At 42.1% G+C, this 19625-nt stretch overlaps 1 protein-coding gene across 2 annotated transcripts; it reads right to left on the bottom strand.

The window, feature by feature from the left end:
• Window positions 1-445: 445 nt before the first annotated feature.
• Window positions 446-12312, bottom strand: scinlb (scinderin like b). 2 transcript variants are annotated; one of them, XM_029524491.1, is made up of 17 exons: window positions 12158-12312; window positions 10192-10379; window positions 8854-9008; window positions 7014-7175; window positions 6656-6805; window positions 6120-6209; window positions 5767-5899; window positions 5189-5277; window positions 4855-5070; window positions 4642-4787; window positions 4395-4485; window positions 3031-3201; window positions 2775-2949; window positions 2324-2439; window positions 2063-2140; window positions 1906-1966; window positions 446-1261 (listed from the first exon to the last, which is right to left on the bottom strand). In XM_029524491.1, the coding sequence occupies exons 2-17, from the start codon at window positions 10370-10372 to the stop codon at window positions 1101-1103; spliced, it is 2175 nt and encodes a 724-aa protein (XP_029380351.1). In that variant the 5' UTR covers window positions 10373-10379; window positions 12158-12312; the 3' UTR covers window positions 446-1100. The 2 variants fall into 2 exon arrangements, with proteins under 2 accessions (XP_029380351.1, XP_029380352.1); XM_029524492.1 differs by having other exon boundaries at window positions 4642-4775.
• Between the last annotated feature and the right edge of the window lie 7313 nt (window positions 12313-19625).

Raw genomic sequence — 19625 nt, 5'->3', positions numbered from 1 at the left:
TTTAAACTTTATTTTAAAAAGTAAAAAAGCTCCATCACTGAAATTGTTATTCATCCACGCACAGGATGGATGGAACTTATATTTTTAAATTTAAATTGCAAATTTCATAAGTCTCTGTATCTAGGTGTCAGTGACGGAAAGTTTGTCATGCTGCTGCTTTTCCTGTACTGAATGTGTGCAGGCACATCCTGAAGGACAGCACAGATGTGAGCTGAGCTTTCATGTCTTCTTCCTACTTGACAGATGCTGTGAGCGGCAACAAGATCCCATTCTCTCCTCCTGAGAGACAGAGCAGAGAAAAAAACCTCAGCTGATAAACCTTCTGGAGGTTTGATTCAAATTCGAAATGCCTCTGCAGAATGGGTTTTAGTGCATACTTAGGATTAATCTGATTCATTTATTCATCAGCCTTGAAAATGTTCAAATAAGAGACTTTGCACTGAAAAACCTTTGAATCCTGGGAGTTTTATTTAAAAGCCATCCATGAAAGCCTTTCAAGGTCATATAAGGGGGGTCAGGGTCAGACACATCAGGCAAGTGTGCATACCACTGAATGTATTTTAAAACTCACAAACACATAGTAGGATTAAAAAAAAAAAAAATGCAGTATGCAACTTCTAATAGGCGTCCAACACCCTGCCCAAGGAGAAAACACAACACGTTTGTATAAAACATAATAGCTCATTATGGAAAACATGCTGTGTTGAAAACATGGTGCTATCCTCTGAACACTAGCGTACTGAGGTGAAAGAAAGCACAGAGAAAGTGTCAGCTGTCAAAAATGGCCTCATTTCCTGTCTCAGGGGGTATTTGCTGAACATGTAAAAGCGACAAGCTGTTGGATGCAACATACAACAAAAGCACTTGACTTAAGGATTGTGTTGCAAGAAGTAATTCATCTCCAAATGTGAAGCGTCCCAGTTTATGAAGTCTAGCGCACCGCACCAAGACCAAAGCCTAGAGACAGCCATTCAACCTGATTACAGTGATGACATTGGTTTTGGCACTTAGGGATTTGGAGGTAAGATAAACAAAGTGGTAGCAAGAAGTGCTGGACAGGTAAGAAGCCAAACTAGGGAAAACACCCTGGAGTTTGGTGTTCAGAAATGGGTACGGATTCTCTCCAGTGGATCGGTCTCCCACATCTTTGGATCCCAAGCTTGGAACCAGCCAGTGAACGTTGGAGGCTCTGCTCCCTGTTTGATGGTGGTGATGGGAAGTCCCCTGCGGCCAGACGGGTCTGAGTCTATGTAGTCTTTTGCTGTATGAGAGGAAGTAGATGGAAGAAAGCAGAAAATGACTTTGAGAAATTTGAGAAATTCAAACCTGCTTTAATTGATATTTATGCAGACTTTGTTGTAAACAAATCATTGAACTTGTCGGAAAGCTCCTGATGGACATTTTTGGACTTTTTAGCCACAAAATGCTCCATAAAGTTCAACAGCTCATCATTCCATGAACATTAAAGTTGTGGGTGAAACCAAAACATTTAGTCCAAAGGGAAAAATAGCTTCATAGGCTTAAAGGGAGCTACAGAGTCATGCCAGATGAATTCATTCAATTCTGCCTTCCAACAGAGACCAACAGTAGTATCCTGAATTGTGGCTCTCTAAACCACAGTGTGAAAATACAACTGTGTGCACACACTTTGGAAATACCTGAAAAATATAGTATGTAACTATATTACATCCAACATACCTAATTGCACTTGGTGGTGAGCTGCAATTGCTAATGTTTGACTACAATTTCACTGTAAAGTGAATTTGTGCAATGTTTTGGAGCTTACAAAAGCCAAACACAAGATGTTTACAGGTCTTCTGCTGTATGATCATGTTTTCTGTCAGAATCCATCTGAACCAAGACAATGTCACCTGAGTTATATGTTTTTCTGTCGCACAAACCAACCTATTTTGGGCGCTCCCTTCCTCTCCTCTGCATTGGCCTCTTTGCCAACCCACAGGAAGATCTATTGGGAGGGGAGACATACAGTATTCAGAAAAAACACAACTACAAAGAGCTTTATTAAAGTTATATAGAAATGAGCACTCAGGTCTCATCTTACCTGTTCCCATGTATCCAGGATCATGACATCATCAGTGGCAAGATCTGACTGAGTGAAGTCTCCTGGTACTTCTTCAACCTGAAAAAGAAAGTGCAGAGGAAAACTCAGACTGACACTCTGTTGGTTTGTTGGTACTAGAATGTAACCGTTTATATAAAGCTGTATTATTTTGTTACTGCATTAACAACTATGTGATCTTTTCCTTCACATGTAAGTCCTGATAATAAAGTACTACTCTCATTATGGGACTCTGCCACCTACAATGAGTCTTCCAGTTTTGTTGGAGCAGCCAAACAGACGTGGGGGTTTGACCATGTTCTGCAGACTCTTGGAGGTCTGGTAATCCTTCTTGCCACCAAGAGCTGACCAGAAATCCGCTGGAAGGGAAGAAAACACGACAGACTTTTTTTTTTTTTTTTTGGAACAGAAAGCAAATTGCATCCTCAGGGCCAGCCTGAGCTAAACCAGACTGCAAATGCACCAGTTATACTTTATCGGGTCAATCATTGTTACTTAGAAAAGACAGATCTGCAATTGCAAAACACAGCATGTACCATTTAGAGCCATTCACTTTCACTTTCAAACTCTCTGCCTACCTTTAGTGACTGCTTTCACCAGTTCCTTACATTTATCTGACTTTTTACTTACTGTACACTCATTAGCCTACTGAGTGATGATGTTTACTTCTGTCACAATCACAGTTGGCACCCACCTGGCTCCTTGCCCTCTGACACATGGCTTGCACTGCCACCAATGAAGCCCACAACATGTTTGGCGGCCTCCATCTCTTCATCGCTAGCACCCACGCCTCGCCACACAAACAGAGCATTCGGGGATTTCAGCACAAACGTGTCATTGGTGTTCAGATTGGATGCAGTGGCTTCAACCTGGGGAAAGATGATCAGACAGGTGTGAGGTGGGAATCAGACACATTGTCACAGTGTCAAGCACATGTGAGAATAGCCAACCTCGACAGCCCGGGTAGCACGGGAAGAGCTTTGTCTGATGTGGAAGAGGCGGGTGCTGCTGGCCTGCGACTGTCCACCTTTGCGTGATGTTCCTCCGTTGTGGATGATCATGGGTTTGCCCTGGAACAGGCTCATCAGGTGGGGGGGCTCCTGGCCCTGAGTCACTCTCACCTGGGGATGATGCATTAAGAAATGTCATTATGAATGAACAAGGCTCTTATCACTGTTGTAGTTTACAAACATTTTCACATGAGCACATGAATGTAAAGGATGTACAAAAATTTAAAATAAAGGCCTTTTTTGAAGCCGAACTAAATTTTTCAGTGGGCTGTGTCAGCATAACGAGTATTATAAAGTGTCTCCAAGTCTGGTAAAATACAAGCCTATTTGAGGACGGAGAGGGTAATAATATTTTGTTTGAAGGGTTTCGCCCACTTAACTTTAAATTGTGTGAACCATTAATCTTTTCTGGCATGCGTTGAATGCATTTTGTGCACTTTAGAAAAGTCCTCCCATACCCTGCCAATTGGTTTGAACTTAGTATTTTATTATACAACTGCTATTATTGGTATTTTAGCATGATCTGAAAATAAATTAGCAGATGTATATCATCAGCATCATGCTAATGCAGGCTAAGTCAAGTTTTTTTGGAAGAATCAGAAAAAAAAGTTGACACTTTGTGTGTCCTCGTGTCCGCTGTGGTGGAAGAAAACACTCAACCGAGTTCTTGAAAGAAAAATGTAACATAATGGAACATAAGACACATCTGAAACAGTTTGCTTTTCTGTCGGTGCATTCATGAGGATCTACTATATTATTATCTGAACTTATTGTCTTCAGTTAATTAGTGCCTCAGTCAGGTTCATGTACACTCATGAATCAGCCATGAGTGTACAGACGCCCTCCTCAGTTCTGGTCCAATTCACAGTAAGATCATTTGTTAGCAAACACACGTTATAGTGTCAATGTGCTGCATTTCAAGTTTAGGTGAATCACAACAAGAATTGCAGTAACACTGCCACCTGCTGGTCACCCAGGGCTAAAAGTGGAGTTACTACTAAGATATTTGCTTTAGGTCAATTTTACAGGAAAAGCCTTCATCAATATTTTCCATTTAAAAATTACATATTTTAACAAAGGCATTTTTAAATTTGACATTCATAATGCAGCTTCTCGCTAAATTTCCACAGTCCTCTTTTCATACTCAAAGAGCTGTGCATTTGTCTCTCCGTATCAGCTTTTAGGAGAAACTCTTTTAAAAACACACTAACTTCTAAAACGGATTTCCAGTATCCAATGCTGCTGATCGCTATCTGACTTCATGGACTTGTTTTTACACGAAACCAAGTGCGTCAAGTGCTAACCTGAACTGGGGCTCCTCCCATTGAGTCATCCAGCTTCACTGTGAGGAATGCTGATGCTGCCAGTTCATCTTGTGTGCACTTCAGCCCCTGCCTGACACAGTAAACACACACAGTCACAAGGATTTTCCTGAAGACGTCATTTGTTGGTGTAGACTGGGTGTGGTGGGTTAAAGTGTGTGCACACTGGTCTACAGCTTGTAACTATATTTGACATCCACATAATGTATAAATAGTTCTTTGTACCCACCAGGTGTATATGATATGCTGCTCCCGGCCTCCCTGTCTGTAGCTGTAGAGGATAAGGTAGCAGTCTCCACCGTAGAAGTGACCATAGGAAGACGGATCCACAGGCACCTTTTCACCATTCTCAACTCGCCAGATCTGAAAGCCAGACTACAACCACTTTACACAACTTACCACAGGGACACTATTTTGGGTTTTTATTTAAGCATACTCATACCTTAACTTTGCCCTTGCCATCATCCACCATGCCATGCTGAGCTGCCATGGCTTTGTTTGAGTGCAGGGTGGACGCATCAAAAGGCACCTGTTCCACTTTGGCTATGCGGCCGATGGTGAAGGCCTTACTGGGGCCTGTAGTCTCATCCTTGTCCTTCCAGTCACTGAAGAACTGCTTAAACAGCGTCGTCTCCGCTCCTGCAGGAAGCACCTGAATCTGAAAGGGAAATAGGGATTTTTTTTATTTTATTTTTTTTTATAAGAAAGCTGTTTTGTTTTCCTGCTGGTTCAAAGTTTCTGTAATATCTTAGAGTTATTAAGCGCATCATCTTTACCTGTGTCTTATTGGAGTATCCCTTTTCCTTGATGAACTGCTGACCTGCAGACATTGCTGCTTTACGCTCTGACATGTTGGCCTTGGGACCTGGGGAAGCCAAAAAAGAACATGATGAGAAGGCCATGGTCTCAAAAACATGATGAGATTTAACCTGAAGAAGAACTTCTGTCAAAAGAGATATGCTAACCATTGAAGCTGAGACATATTGAAGCATAAGCAGGTAATCTGTTGTGGTATTATTAACTGCAGAGACTTTGTGTAATATATCACATGTCACCGCCTGGAGACTGGTCAGACTGCATTAAACAGACATAATAATTAATGTAGATTTGGTCATTTTAGGCCACTAAATGTGTTAAAATAAAATGTGTGTTAATTCAGACTGAATCAAGGAAGAACAGCTGTTTTTAATGTGTTTAGCACAGAGCCACAATTAAGTGTGGCCAGATTTTCCACATGAATTCTTCCTAATATGGGTAGAAGCTAAAATTCAGGACATGGGGTAGAAAACTAAAAGCTAATGTTCTGAGTTTGTTCACCACTGATGCGTTAGTGAGACACTGATGCTGTCGGCACCTTTCCAAACAAAGATGTTCCTGTCCACCCCATTGTCCAGGATGTAGCACTCCTCAGGAGACAACATGGCCTGTTTGAAGGGACTGGCTGGAGCCACAGGTGAGACCTTCATCGTACCAGATGCATCCGAGATCTGTAAAGCAGATGAACAAAATCAGCTCCTAGCTCTGGCTTAAAAGATTTTTCTTATTCTTATGTAGTCATACATTTAATGTATTTTTGAATATTATGCTGAGTCATTCGTGAATTGACAAATTCCAAAAAATGTATATTTACTTTTCTTGGGAATGTTATTCTGGACAAAGTCCAGGGCAGAACTAAAAGAAATTTAATTTTGCATTTGTTTTGCTCACCATGTAGAGGGCACCCTTCTTCCTGTTGGAGGTGTCCACCTTGTCGTCATCAGGAGTACTTGGGGCAATGGTAGTTTTGGGCCCCAGAGCCTATGCAAGAGTCAGAGGAATTAACGTTTTTCTCATAATTTATTACTTACACTTTTTTCGTGTTTTTTATTCACAATTGAAATTTCCATCAGCTTCAGTAGATATTTGTTTTACAGACTATATTGTGCAGGTTTTATCAGATTAAAAATTGATCTTGACAAATCTGAAACACCCCCCCAACTCTCTCTCTTCATTGGGCCTCTCTGGAGTTTGCCCTCCTCTCTTGTTGTAAAGAAAGCATTTACAACGCTGCCATGGTTAGCACAGAGTTGGCACATGCATGGCACGTTACAAAGGACAGCATTGTGACCACTCGTTTCCCACGCTGACCAGCTCGCTGGCCATGAAATGCATTGACAGCACTTCTATATCCTGATCACTGAGGATGATGCTTCAGTGAAAGCATGCTGGTCTTTAGGAGGAGTGTGCGTGTGATTGTGTGTCACCTCTATGACCGCTGCTGGCTCCTCCCCCTCCTCCACCATGTGTAGTTTGGCTCTGCCGTTTCTCTCATTATCTCTGATGTCAATGGCGACCCCAGACGCCTTTAGCCTCTCAAAACGGTTACACTCACTGCCACACCACTGGTAGACATCCTGCAGGAGGTGAAGGGACAAGAAAGAGACATTAAGATTTTAGTCCTGGATGGTGTAGTGACAGCTGTGCTTACTGGCGGTAGCAACGAGTTAGGGCCAACTCTGGAAGTCCCAGAGTTCAATGGAGTAGCAAACAAACTATGCCAGTTGAAATAAAGACATTCATCACTCACCTGATCAGACAGATGGAGAAAACAACAGATCTCACCTTTCCCAGGTCAATAATGAAGCAGTCTCCCTTGTTGAAACTGCCCCAGGACAGGTCCACCTCTGTCGCTCTGATGGCCCTCCGACCCTTGATGTGCAGCAGGCGTTTTACATTCATGTCATTGGTGACCACATGCTGAAAACCTGAGGCCACGCCTCCTTTCTGTGACAAAGAAAAATAATATCAAAGATCAGCAAACCTTCATAAAATCAGGTTTTTTCCGGTGTCTAGATCTTTTAAGGTGTCTAGATGAGCACAGTTTGGGAAAGAAAATGTCATTAGTTTGTTGTACCTTTCGACAGTCATTAAATGCAACAGTGAGAGGTTTGAAGCGGGATGCATGGAGTCTAATGATATTAATGGGAGCAGAGCTTGCTACACGGTGAGGGTGAAATGACTTACTGCAACGCCATAAAACTTCAAAGGTTTAGGTTCCAATAAATCACAACTACACAACCAATAATCCTTATCAAAGGCAAGAAATGAAACTAACATGATGCCCACTTTTTGAAAGAAGGAGGATCATGTACCTGTGAGGCTGGATTGTCTCGTAATGTGCCATCCTCAGTGAAGCCATTAAAGCCATTAAACAAAAAAGTATTGACAAGACATGCAAATAAAATACTGCAAATGAGCAACAGACACACAGAGAAATCATGTTTGAGCAGTATTCAACATGTATGAACTAAAGCAAACATAAACTCTTCTCAGTTCATGAGAACAAACACCAAAGGGGGCTTCACTTTCTCAAAATGGCCTTTGAGGGTTTAACATTTGCACAAAGGCGCAGAGGCTTGTTTAGTATCTGGAGGCGTGGCTACAGAGACCTCAAAATGGAAACCACATTCATTCTTTTTTGTTTTTGTGCTTTCCTCAAGAGAGAGGCAGTAAAATTTTCCATGGCAACAATGCAGCCTCTGTTTATTCCAATGGAAGGACAGATTCCCAACAGTGGAATTACCAAAACCATGAAGAGATAATGAGGTTTAGTTCTGTTCCTGATGCTTTTTCTCCAAAGATCTTTGTGTGAGAGTGTGCATGGACTGGATCTCTGCACATGTGGAAAGCAGAGTCTCCACCCTACGACAGTAAACAAGCCTTGGGGTTAATTTTGCCCCGCTAAGAACCAGGAGGGGGTTGAATAGTATATGTGAAAATGACAAACAGATGGTTAGTAAAAGTGGGTTAGTTTGTATATTTTTAAATCTCCTCATTTACATAGACTGGTAAGCCCAAGTGAGCGGGACACACCCTGAGAAGAGGCATGTTGCGTCTCTTCTGAACTTCAGACTTCAGACTGCGTGGCAAAGTTCGTGGGATTCTGGCAATCATTAAATCCTGTTATATATTTATGTGAAAGAGAACCCAAAGGCAGATTCTTGTCCCATTTGTATGTTTCAGTGATCATAACTGTCACTGTTTGCACTGGCAGAAAGATAATATTTTCATTAGAGTTAGTTAGAGCAAGTAAAAGTTTTTGTTCATAAACTGCTATAGTTTCAATTATGGTTTATGGTTATGGTTTCATGGTTGGTTTTTCCTTCTCAAAAAGGGTTCATTTGAATGGTTTTTGAGGCAAAGAGATGTAAAACTGTGGAGCATTTCATAGGAAACCTGACACTAGGAGGTCCAGAGCTGGTCGCTGGAGACTGCATGGATTTAATTAAATACTAACATCAACAATGGCAGGCTAACATGCAACATCATGATTCTGGATTAAACGTGAAGACATTATTTATTCTAACTGATCTGGACAGGAATATAAATGTGTATACCAAATATCATAGATATCTGCATGAAAAGTAACATTTTGTGTTTTGGGGGTTCGCCTGAAGCTCACCTGATATTTGATGCCTGACTTGAAGTAGCCCAGAAAAGTGTTTGATTCATAGTTCTGCACCTCCCTGTACTGCACCGGTCCACCACCCAGGAAGTCATCCAGCTGTGTGGCAAAGATGGCTGCTGATCCACTCTCGTCCTGTGAACACTCATCCCCTGCAGAGAGAAAACACGTGTGCTCAAGTAACTCTTTCTCTTTCAATCGTCAGACTGCTTTAGATCAATACCAGAGGATCAAGTTTCCCACAAATTGCATTGAGAGTGCAGCACTTTAGTGTCTGCATTCACCTTAAAGGGCCTCTGAGTCAGAGTCACATCTGTATCAAAGCCGCTTTTTAGCCTGCTACGGCACACTACATGGGTGAAACTATTCCAGAATTTCACGTGACTAATACTAATCCCAGACAAAAAGATTCATTAAGATCACATGTTATTTCTAGTCTAATGTCTTCCAGATGGTAGAAGCGGCAGAAGAGAAGTAAAAGGCCTGCCTGTGTGCGTGTTGGCACAGAGATCCACACAAACATTGAGGGACGAGTGCCTGTTTCTTTCCGCCTGCTGAGGTTTTCCATGTGTGAGTCATGCAGCGGTTTAGTTTAGCTGTCTTTTTTTGTTATGTAACTGAAAATTTATGGAGCGTGTGAATAAAAAGTTTTACCTTCAAATTGAGATTGCAAGAACTTGAGGTGTGTCCCTGTGTGGGGCCTGAACCAAGCATGTGTGGGGAGGAATTTCACAAACTGGTGTCATACCAGTTTGTGAAAAATTATTTTTTGGAAAAGAAACATCGCAGTGACTCATAAAGCTGAGGATGTTTATGCTCTCAGATCAGAGGCTTAATCTGTTCTGTTCTTAAGTCAAACCCCAGAAAGTTTCACATTTTCATGAAGATTATTGTTTTGCATGGATTTAAGAAACAGATGGTGCCGAGACATTTTTTCATTTTCTGATTATAACACTGTAATTTTACCCACTTCAGCAGCCAATGCTGCATTAGCTTCTACATTATACGAATGTGCTTTGGCAACCTCACCTATAAACTAAATACAAACCCACAAACATAAAGCAAGCAGTGAAAAAATGATGGTGGTCAAGCAATAAAATCAAAAACCAAACAGTTTTTGAGGAACATTCTGCTGTAAAATCTCTTCAGCTCCCAATAGTGTTTTTAACCATTTCTCAAAAACAGCATGTGACCTGTCCCTGTTCTGAAAACCGCCATGGTGACATACGTCTCATTGGGTATGATAAGAGAAAGATTTTTAAGAGAAGTAACAATAATTTAAATGAAGTTGTATTCTGTGTAACTACAGAACACTGACGTGTGTGCAGGCCTTACCCAGCCACATGTGAATGTTGTACGAAGGTGCAGAGGTGGTGAAGAGCAGCAAATATGCATCTCCGGTATAAAAGCTGCCATGCAGGGCTTTGGGAACCGGCTTCAAGTCCATGTTCTCAATTCGCCACACCTGCAGCCCGGGCGCCTTCCCTGCCCCCACAAACTCTTTATGGGAAACCATGATGGCTCTGAGAGACAGAGGGAGAGGAAAGGCAATAAGATATATGGAGATGCATAATAAACAGGAAGTGGTCAGAGGGTGACAGAGAACAGCAGGGAGGGGATTTAATGTTTCAAACCAAGCACACAGAGGAAGAGCGACAGATGCAGCAAACTATCATGAGGTAGCTTTTTGGCATTAACACCAGAAGTTGTTTCCTGAACAGCAGAGGCTTTTGTTGTGGTTAGCTGGGATGGTCGAACCCCGTGTTTGTTCATAGGTGTTATCGTGGCATGACATATAGCTGTTCAGCATCCAAAACAGACAAACTAGTTCTTAAACCTCTAAGTGCCCATCCACTGCTGCTGTCACATCTGTGGATGGTTCCCATGCAATGAACATTGTATGAATATCTGACACTAATTGCATTTATGTTCATACTTCAGTTTGCTTTTATGGATTTGCAAAATTATTAAATTCCACGTGCCAGCGTCTAAAAGGTTTAAACAGGGTTGATTTTACAGTAAAGTTCTGTCTCTTGCATCAGGATTAAATGTCAATAATGGTAATAGATTCACAGTTGGAAATAAAGCTAATAAAACTCATTTCCCATTTTTACTCGATGAAATGAAGACTGCAACAGGATCGCTTCAGCATTGTCAGTAGATTATCGATCATCAAATCAAACCTGTACACCACAGCATGATAAAGTGAAAAGAGCTGCAGAAAGTTTGCCTTTATGATGGGAGTAGTAGGGTTCAGCCCCAGCAGGGTTGCCAGATTATACAGATTACTGTTTGCTCTGATTACACAAGATCCAGATTACTAAACGGCACAGCAGAGTATTACTGCGATGGGGTTAATGTCAACTCTGAATACACAACATCTACTTCCTCATTACTTGTAGCACACAAGCACTCCTTATACTCTAACCCAGTGAGCCCCATCATTTAACTTCATCCCACACCTGCTTATTTGTGCACAGCGTGTTATTAATGGTTAGATATCAAATGCTTAGCTAGTCCTCCCTGGCACGCCAAGCAAATAATCACACATCATCACCAGCACCTGATTGTTATACCTGAGGAGTTTGCTCAGCTGGAGAGTTAAACACAGCTCATGTTTCAGTGCAGGGAGAGCACACCGAGTGGACTTCCTGCTACAGGCAGATCAATAAATCTGTATACTGGACCAATCCTACAGACCAGCTGCAGATAATAAGTTCCTGGAAGCAGCTCTGGCAGTACAGTAATAACATGGATGTGACACAAAACAGAGACTAACACTGGAAGTTTTGGGGTGATCAGAGCAGAGAGAGCATCTCTGATGGAGGGACTTCATGCAGTCTGCTTCCTCTGCTGCTGACTGAGCACAATACAGGCTTCACTGCTTCATGCAATCTGGGAATAATAAAGCATTCCCCTTACTTCCACACTGAGTCACCTTTACTTTCTGGGCAGAGCTCTTTTCCTTTTCCTTTCATGTATTTCTTTATTTATTAATTTAGAGAATTGCGTAACATCCAAAGTAGCATTTCTCACACTAAGTGTTGCAACAGTTTTTCGCTCCTCTGTATTTGCTGTTCTGAACGAAGTCCGTCCAAAATGAAGCATGAATCTTGTTCCTTTCACTGAACCCCCACCTCTGTGAAAGAAGGCTCTGCACAGCTGGAAACCGAATGGCGTCAGACTTTGCAATCGTGTGGCAATCGTCTGGTCACAAAGAGCCCAAGAACGCAGAACTGCGCAGCCCTGCACGGATTTAAAGAGGAGTGAGCGGCTCTGTGCATGGAAGAGGAGGACTCACGGTTGGAGAGATGAAACACGCTGGAGAGAAGACCGGAGCAGAACCGCTGACGGAGGCTGGAGGAGAGGGAGTGAGGTGGGAGGGAGAGGGCTGTAAGTTTAATGTGCAGAGGAGGAGGAACAGGAGGAGGAACAGGAGGAGGAGGGTTGAGCCTGGTCTGCCTCAGGAGGAGGGGGGCACTGATTGGTGGACAGATGCTCCTGTCAGTCTGAGTCCAGCCTCAGACCAGCCTCTTCATCAGGACCGAGTCTCCACGAAGTCTCCTCCAGAGAGTGTGTGTGTGTGTGTGTGTGTGTGTGTGTGTGTGTGTGTGTGTGTGTGTGTGTGTGTGTGTGTGTGTGTGTGGGTGTGTGGGTGGGAGGAAAAGGAGCCTCCCCTCTCAGTTTCCTGGAGCGAAGCACCAACAGGATTCAGATGGAAACATCTAGGAAGCAGAGCAAACGGAGCCAGACAAGCTCTTTGATTTCACTTTTCATCACATTGCAGATGTTTGGAAAAAAAATCCCACAAGGTTTAAAAAAAAAAAAAAAACAAGAGGTTATTACATTTTGACTGAGACTGATGCTCTTCTCTGCCTCCACCCAGCTGATGGACAGTGAATCCTGCTATCACTCACAGATCACAGACTTGTTTGTACTGCACATCTACTTCGTGTTCTTCACGCTGGTGGGGACAAATGAGTGAACCACTAATGTTAGTCCATAAATACTGTCATCTTGTTGTCTACACATCCTGCAGAAAGCAAGACATGCACAGGCTGGAGCTGCAGCATAAAGTCATCACTTAACGATGGCAGCAGTCAACAACTGTTTCAGCGTGAGTGAAATTCCTGCAGCAACACAGACAACTTTCTTCACACGACACGCAAAGTTTGATAAGTAAGTGAAATGGAGCACTTCTTCTGTAAACTGGGGAGGAAGTAGTGAATTTGAATGTCAATATGCAGCTGCTATGTGATGATACGGTTCAGTGGCTGATTAAAGATTTTGTGCCCTTCAGTTTGAAAGGAAGTGGGATGAGTTTCCACATCGTTTTCACAAGTTCTGTTATTGTGATTAAAACAAACACTGAAGCCTTTTGACATCTGTGTAACTCTGATACATTATGTCCTCCATTCTTGTTCTGAACTCTTCCAGCACATGAGGAGTTTGATGGGGGGCCTCTCTGTGCACCGCTATTGATCATAACTGATAAAAAACAAGATACTTTTGTCCAATTAAAATAGAATTGCCGTATATTTTTACTCCTTAACATGCTAATATGGCTGTTTTCAAACCTGCTTGTGCTAATGTCGGAAATAAAGTATATGTTCATCGAAGTTATTGACACTGCAGATATTTCACCGTGTGGATCGTTTTCACAATTCTGTGAAACTGACTCTCTCCACTTCTCTTCGCTCCTTTTGACCTGTTCATAATATTAAGTGAAGTACTGATATTGTGACAGAAATCATTTCTACTGCTTTTTCTACTACTTAAATATTGATCCTCTCATATTTTGTGATTGCTGCTTCATGTCTCTGAACTCAGCGGTTTGTGTGCAGGCAGCGGGATGATGCCAGACACCAAACAGGATGTGGCATGCAGGCTGAATGTCTGACTGCTGAAACCCCATTGTATTACATACTGACAGTTGACTCATGCACATACTCGGCAACAATGCAACTAACCCAAAACGGATTAGACTCTCATCATCAGAGGCTTACACTGCAAGAGTTGATGCCACCAAAGCCTGATGGTTTCACTGATGGCAATGAAGCAGCAATTCCCCAAGCTTTTTGGGAAATAATGAGGATATAATGTGAGATGCAAAACAGCTCAATTACTTTAGGATATATTTATGAGTGAATCTGTGAAAAACACTAGAACCAGAAGCTGACATTGTAGATTTGCTCATGTGGAAATGTAGCTGCAGCCTTAATCTTATCCTACTACCTGTCCCAGAAAGTGCCTGCAATGAAGACATAACTGCTTTGAACACACGGTCAGCAGAATCAGGAACTGTGGGGGTGAGCAAGAAGTAATGACAAGCCTCTAACCAAACCTGCTCTGGTCTCAGCAGCAGGTGTCATTAAATGGTATGTAGGAGGCCCGTTCCCAGCCTTTCAGAATAAAGGTCCAGTTTAAAGAAAGGAAGGTCAGAAGCAGCGAGCTGCAGCTTGCTGATAACAGGAATTAACAATGACCTTTCGACGATGTCAAACATAAAATGCTGTTTTTTTTTGTGGAATCAACACCTCTTCTGGTGGAACAACCCTGGGCCTCCTCTTGTTCCTCCTGAGGTCTATGACCATGCAGCTGGAAGACAGTGTGACCACTTTGGTGACTTGAATAGAAGAGCATTTGTCACTTTGAACTCTCTAAAGGAGGGACACAGATGCACATCACCTGTACTGTCTGCCATTCTGACCCCTGGATAAATACATTTGAAGAGATTGCGTGGGTTTTGTTTTTTTGTTTTGTTTTTTTTTTAATGATGACTGCATTTGATGGAACATGACAAGCATGTCTGTTTATTCAGCCAGCGGCAACACAGCAGAGCAAACAGGGAATCAACACTTCTGCCAAAACTCAACCCACCTCCATTAGACAGCACCATAAAGGCTGACTTTACTCCCTTTTGCTTTATGACATGAACTCATCAAAGCAGCATGGCCCACAGAGTCAACATCCTAATGCTGCTAATCAAGATTGTTGTACTCTTTCGCAAACTGGTCTTCATTATGTGTGCACAGAACCATGCACAGGTATATCTTCATCTATAAATCCATCATTGCTGCTGTCATCTTATCTCTTCACTGTCTAGTTACAGCATCCGCTCTCTGGACTACATCACCTTTGCCATCCCTTCAGTTCGTACAGAACTTGGTATGAAGGCCTTCTCCTACTCTACTCCCTCAACATGGAATATGCTTCAGAAGGATCTGAGGTTGCGCAGTTTGATCCCACTAGGAGATTTTGAACTCCATGTAGGCTCATGCACATTTTAATCTGTCTGTTGCCATGCACTTCTGCAATGATCACTTTAATGTTTTACATTTATTTTTGTCTCATTGTATGTCCTGTCTGTTGTAACTTTGTGTACTGCTGCTGCCTGAACAAGTCTCTCTTGAGAATGAGACCCTGGGTCTCAATGCAATTTTACCTGTGTAAACAAAGGTTACATTTAAAAAAAAAAGAGAGAAGATTTTCATCTACTGATCCCCCTTAGAGGGCAGCTTAATTAGACACAGGAGAACCAGAGAATTTAGTTTATCTTCCACAACTGATTTCCAATAAGTAAACAAATAATTATAAGAGAAAGAATATAAGTTAAATAAAAGGGTTAAACTGGACTATGTAGAAAAGGAGCAAACAAGGATCTCATTAAAGGATCCTTGTTATTAAAAACATGATTACTTTACCACATCAGCCATATGCTCCTCTCAGTAAACACTGGCAGCCTTCTCTCTGCCAGCTGTGGCTAAAACGTGTGCCAGGCAGCTGCCACCCCACCAATCGCTGTCGTGAGCGCACCACTGTGGTTAACATCTAGCTGGTCTACCCCCTCCTACGCCTGGGCCTAGTTTCTATTTTCACAACTGTGACATCTTGATTTTGCACAGAACATGAAACTGAATGAGCTGCAGATCCTTTACCTAAAACAGTAAGACAATCACAGAGTCACTCATTCACAAAGACATACGCTGTATTTCAAATATTTGAAAAGTTTACGTTCAAGGCCTCCACCAGAAGCTGCATGTGTCAACATTACTGTGAGTACAGCACTGGCAGGCTGTTGTGTTGACAAAAATGACCGCAGGCTTTGTCTCCAATGGCAACACACACACACACACACACACACACACACAAGACACCAGCCTCAGCTCTGACATGGATGAAGAGTTACCTTATCTGTTAATAAATGGGTTATAATGAAGAAAAAATAGAGGTAATCATTGGAAAAACTCAATCTATTGTATTTGGTAGTAGGACTGTATTCAGCAGAGCCGGCCACAGTAATATCGTGAGCATCAAAGCAGTTAGCTGTGGGCAGGTGTTAAGTCCTGTGGGAAAAAGGGAATTGGCATTTCTTTGTGTCTTTTCGGCAGGGGGAAGCACGAAGCCTCTAAATTTTCTAAACATCAGCTGACATGTGACAGTAAAGCATCACTGACTGAGAATCCTGAGCTGACTCCCTCCTCCTCCAGAACCCTGGGACTTTCATTTCCAAATGAAAAGCAGCTTCAGTTCGCTCCTTGAAATAACTTGATAATCCTCTGAAGGCTGCAGCCTGTGCCCCCCTGGACAACATGGTTACTGCGTGCTGAACTAGGTTGAGAGCTGTCCTGTATTTATTCTGTATAAACGGTCTTTGAACTTCATATGAAATATTCAAACATTTTCTCAATACTGGACTTTTGTTGAGCTGTAAACTGTAATTATTGAAATCAAGACAAAATGTTTTAGACTATTTCAAACTAATGAATTTAAAATATAGATTTATATATAATAATAAGATAATAATACATTTTATATATTGCATATAATATATATTTCACGTTTTTAATTCAATTTAGAAAGAAATTTACTTAACCACAACACTGAAATCCTTTGAGATACACCTATGGCCTGATTTGTACACTAAAACAAAATTTAATCAAGTTTATATTCTTAGGTAGGCAATATACATTTTATTTAAAGAAAGATAAATCTAAAAATAAAGAATTGATTATTAGCACAGATTTTTTTAAATTGCATTTTAATGATGCAGCTAGTCAATGTAGACGTTAACTGCATAACACTGTGGAACTAGTCTCGATTCTAATCAGCTTTATATGTTTGCTGAAAGATATACTGCTGTGGAGGGGATGTTCCATAGAGGAACTAGAGCACAGCTACACAGCACGCAACACACCACTGACTGAACCACATCCTTTATAAGAAAAGCTGTTTTTAAATCCAAAAACTCAGCAAAAGAAAAGAAGAACAGAAAGACAGTTTGTGCAAGAACTGTGTGTAATAGACTGATGAGAGCAGACCTGAAGACTAAAAGGATCCGTTCCACTTCACTAAGGTGTTAAGGTGCTGGCTACATGTGTGTAGGGGGGTGGGAGGACAGTGTGCTTTAAGGCAGGACAAGCAGGTTGGATCACTGACAAATGATTGCAGGCTTCATCTCTAGTCATAACACAGTCACATACTGTATACCTTCTGTTGTACACACACAAAGCAAACCTTCAATTAACTGTTGATGCCTGTAGGGAGAAAATGGAAATATGTAAGGCACGAACAGCCCGTAAACTGAATCAGAAAATCTGTGTGTGAAAATACTAGGAATTTTTCTCCAGTGTTTCTATTTTGGAGAAGGGAAAGAAAAGAAGAAGATATATATATATATATATATACACACACATTTTCTCCCTACTGGCCTCAACATACATATTTAAATTAGAAATATTAGAAATATTTGTAGTGTGATATGGTACAATAGCGCATTTGCAAATGTGCAAATGTTCATGAGGTTGTCAAGTGGCTTATGGGGAGATCTGGGAGACAGCCTGGGGGAAGAAACAGATTTTTGTTGCTGTTGTTGATGTTTTGTATTTAAATGTTTACAGTTTTTAAGTCTGGTGGTTTTGGTGAACAGTGCTCTGTAGCACCTACCAGAGGGAAGCGTTCTGAACAGTGTGAGGGGTCTGCAGCGATGGTACCGGCCCGGTTCCTGACTGTGGATCTGTAAAGGTCCAGGATGGAGGGCAGGTCGGCCCCAGTGATCTTCTCTGCAGACATTACAGTCCGCTGCAGTCTGTTCCTGTCCTGCTTGGTGGCCGATCCAAACCAGACGGTGATGGAAGTGCAGAGAACAGACTGGATGATGGTGATGTTGAAGATGACCAGCAGCTCCTGAGGCAGGTTGAACTTTCTCAGCTGGTGCAGAAAGTACAACCTCTGCTGGGCCTTCTTCCTGGCAGAGCCTATGTGGGAGGTCCACTTCAGGTCAGGAGATTGTGGTTCCCAGGAACTTGAATGAGTCAACACTAAACACTGTTCTGTTGAGGATTTAGCTCCGAATGGTTCTGACCACACCAGACAACCAGCCGGTCCACCTTGTGCCTGTAGGCAGACTGATTGCTGTCCTGGATGAGGCCGATGACTGTTGTGTTATCTGCAAACTTTAGATGCCGCTGTTGGTGTAGAGGGAGAAGAGCAGTGGGGAAAGAACACACCCCTGTAGGGCACTAGTGCTGATGGTACGGATGTTGGAGACGATGCTTCCCAGCCTCACCTGCTGTTTCCTGTCGGTGAGGAAGTTGGAAATCCACAGACAGGTGGAGGCCAGCACGACCTGGTCAGCCAGGTGTTGCAACGCCTCCACTACACAGGCCTGAGGTGGAAACAGGTGGTACATTATGCAGTCGCGCAGCCTTCCTGATGTGCTGCGAAAAAAAACCAAGCATTTGATATGACATGCAACAAGAGGTGAAACCGCAAAGCTGGCTAATTGGTTGAAACACGTAAGCAGTTATTTTGCAGCTGTCATATCCAATGTAAATACTATGAACTCTAACTGAGCTAATGCAGACTTTATAAAGGAATTTCATTAAGTATTTCCTAAATAGCATGAGTTATTGAGTTTTGTGAGGTGAAAACGACCTTTTGACCGCACTGTGACATATTTACAAGAAGTGGACAGATGGAAGGACCTGAAAGCTTGGTGTGACATGACACAAGCATGGAGCCATTGAACACTTTAATGTTGCCAACAGGCAGACTTTATTACTTTTTGACAGAGCTAAGCTAACCCTTTTGGTCTCTAGTGTTTATTCTGAGCTAAAGCAGCCCTCTCCTGGTTGCACCTTGATAATTACCAGGTAAACATGGTGGTGGTTAATCTTGTCATTAACCTTTTGTGTCTTATTAACTAATTATCAACCTCTAAACTATTTCCTTTAAAAGAGATTCAGATAAACATCCCTACTTTTGTTTGACCCAATGTGAAGGACATTTGGGTACACAGGACTGTGGCAACAAAAATCTTTCAAACGAGTATGAGTGTGTGAGGGTGTCACACAGTTGCATTTAGTGCTCATCTTTATAAAGACTTCAAACAGAAAACTATGCATGACAAGAAGTCAGTCATACTACAATCCTAATCCAGCGAATAAAGAGTCTAAAAGTCTACCCTAAAACTACCCACAGCCCAATCGTTTCCAATGTTCTTGTTATATAACCACATACCAGTGCCAAATCCTGTTTAACCAGCTGGGGAATCTATTAGATGCAGCGTGATCACCTCCCCCTCCTCAATCCACAGTCCCAATCCAAAAATTCCTCTCCCGGACTAGAAGCTGCCAGTTGTTCTGGCTCCACAACCCCACAGCTATCAACAGCATGGGAACATCCAAAAACATGTTAATGAGCCCAGAGCTTCCAGATTCTCTGGAGAACTAGTACAAAGCACAGTGTCAGAGAAACAATATACACCA

This window comes from Echeneis naucrates, chromosome 17, assembly GCF_900963305.1.
Source record: "Echeneis naucrates chromosome 17, fEcheNa1.1, whole genome shotgun sequence".
NCBI classification, from domain to species: domain Eukaryota; kingdom Metazoa; phylum Chordata; class Actinopteri; order Carangiformes; family Echeneidae; genus Echeneis; species Echeneis naucrates.
Note: the sequence above shows the minus strand (reverse complement) of the source record. Positions and strands in the feature narration are given on the sequence as shown.

What these genes read in the sequence shown, in the direction of transcription:
- scinlb (XM_029524491.1), bottom strand. Translation starts at nt 10,372, where the DNA reads ATGGTTTCCCATAAAGAGTTTGTGGGGGCAGGGAAGGCGCCCGGGCTG. An exon ending in AGAAGGGTGCCCTCTACATG is followed by an intron (nt 5,900 to 6,119) that starts GTGAGCAAAACA and finishes TCTGCTTTACAG; the next exon opens with ATCTCGGATGCATCTGGTAC. An exon ending in GTCAGAGGGCAAGGAGCCAG is followed by an intron (nt 2,440 to 2,774) that starts GTGGGTGCCAAC and finishes CTTCCCTTCCAG; the next exon opens with CGGATTTCTGGTCAGCTCTT.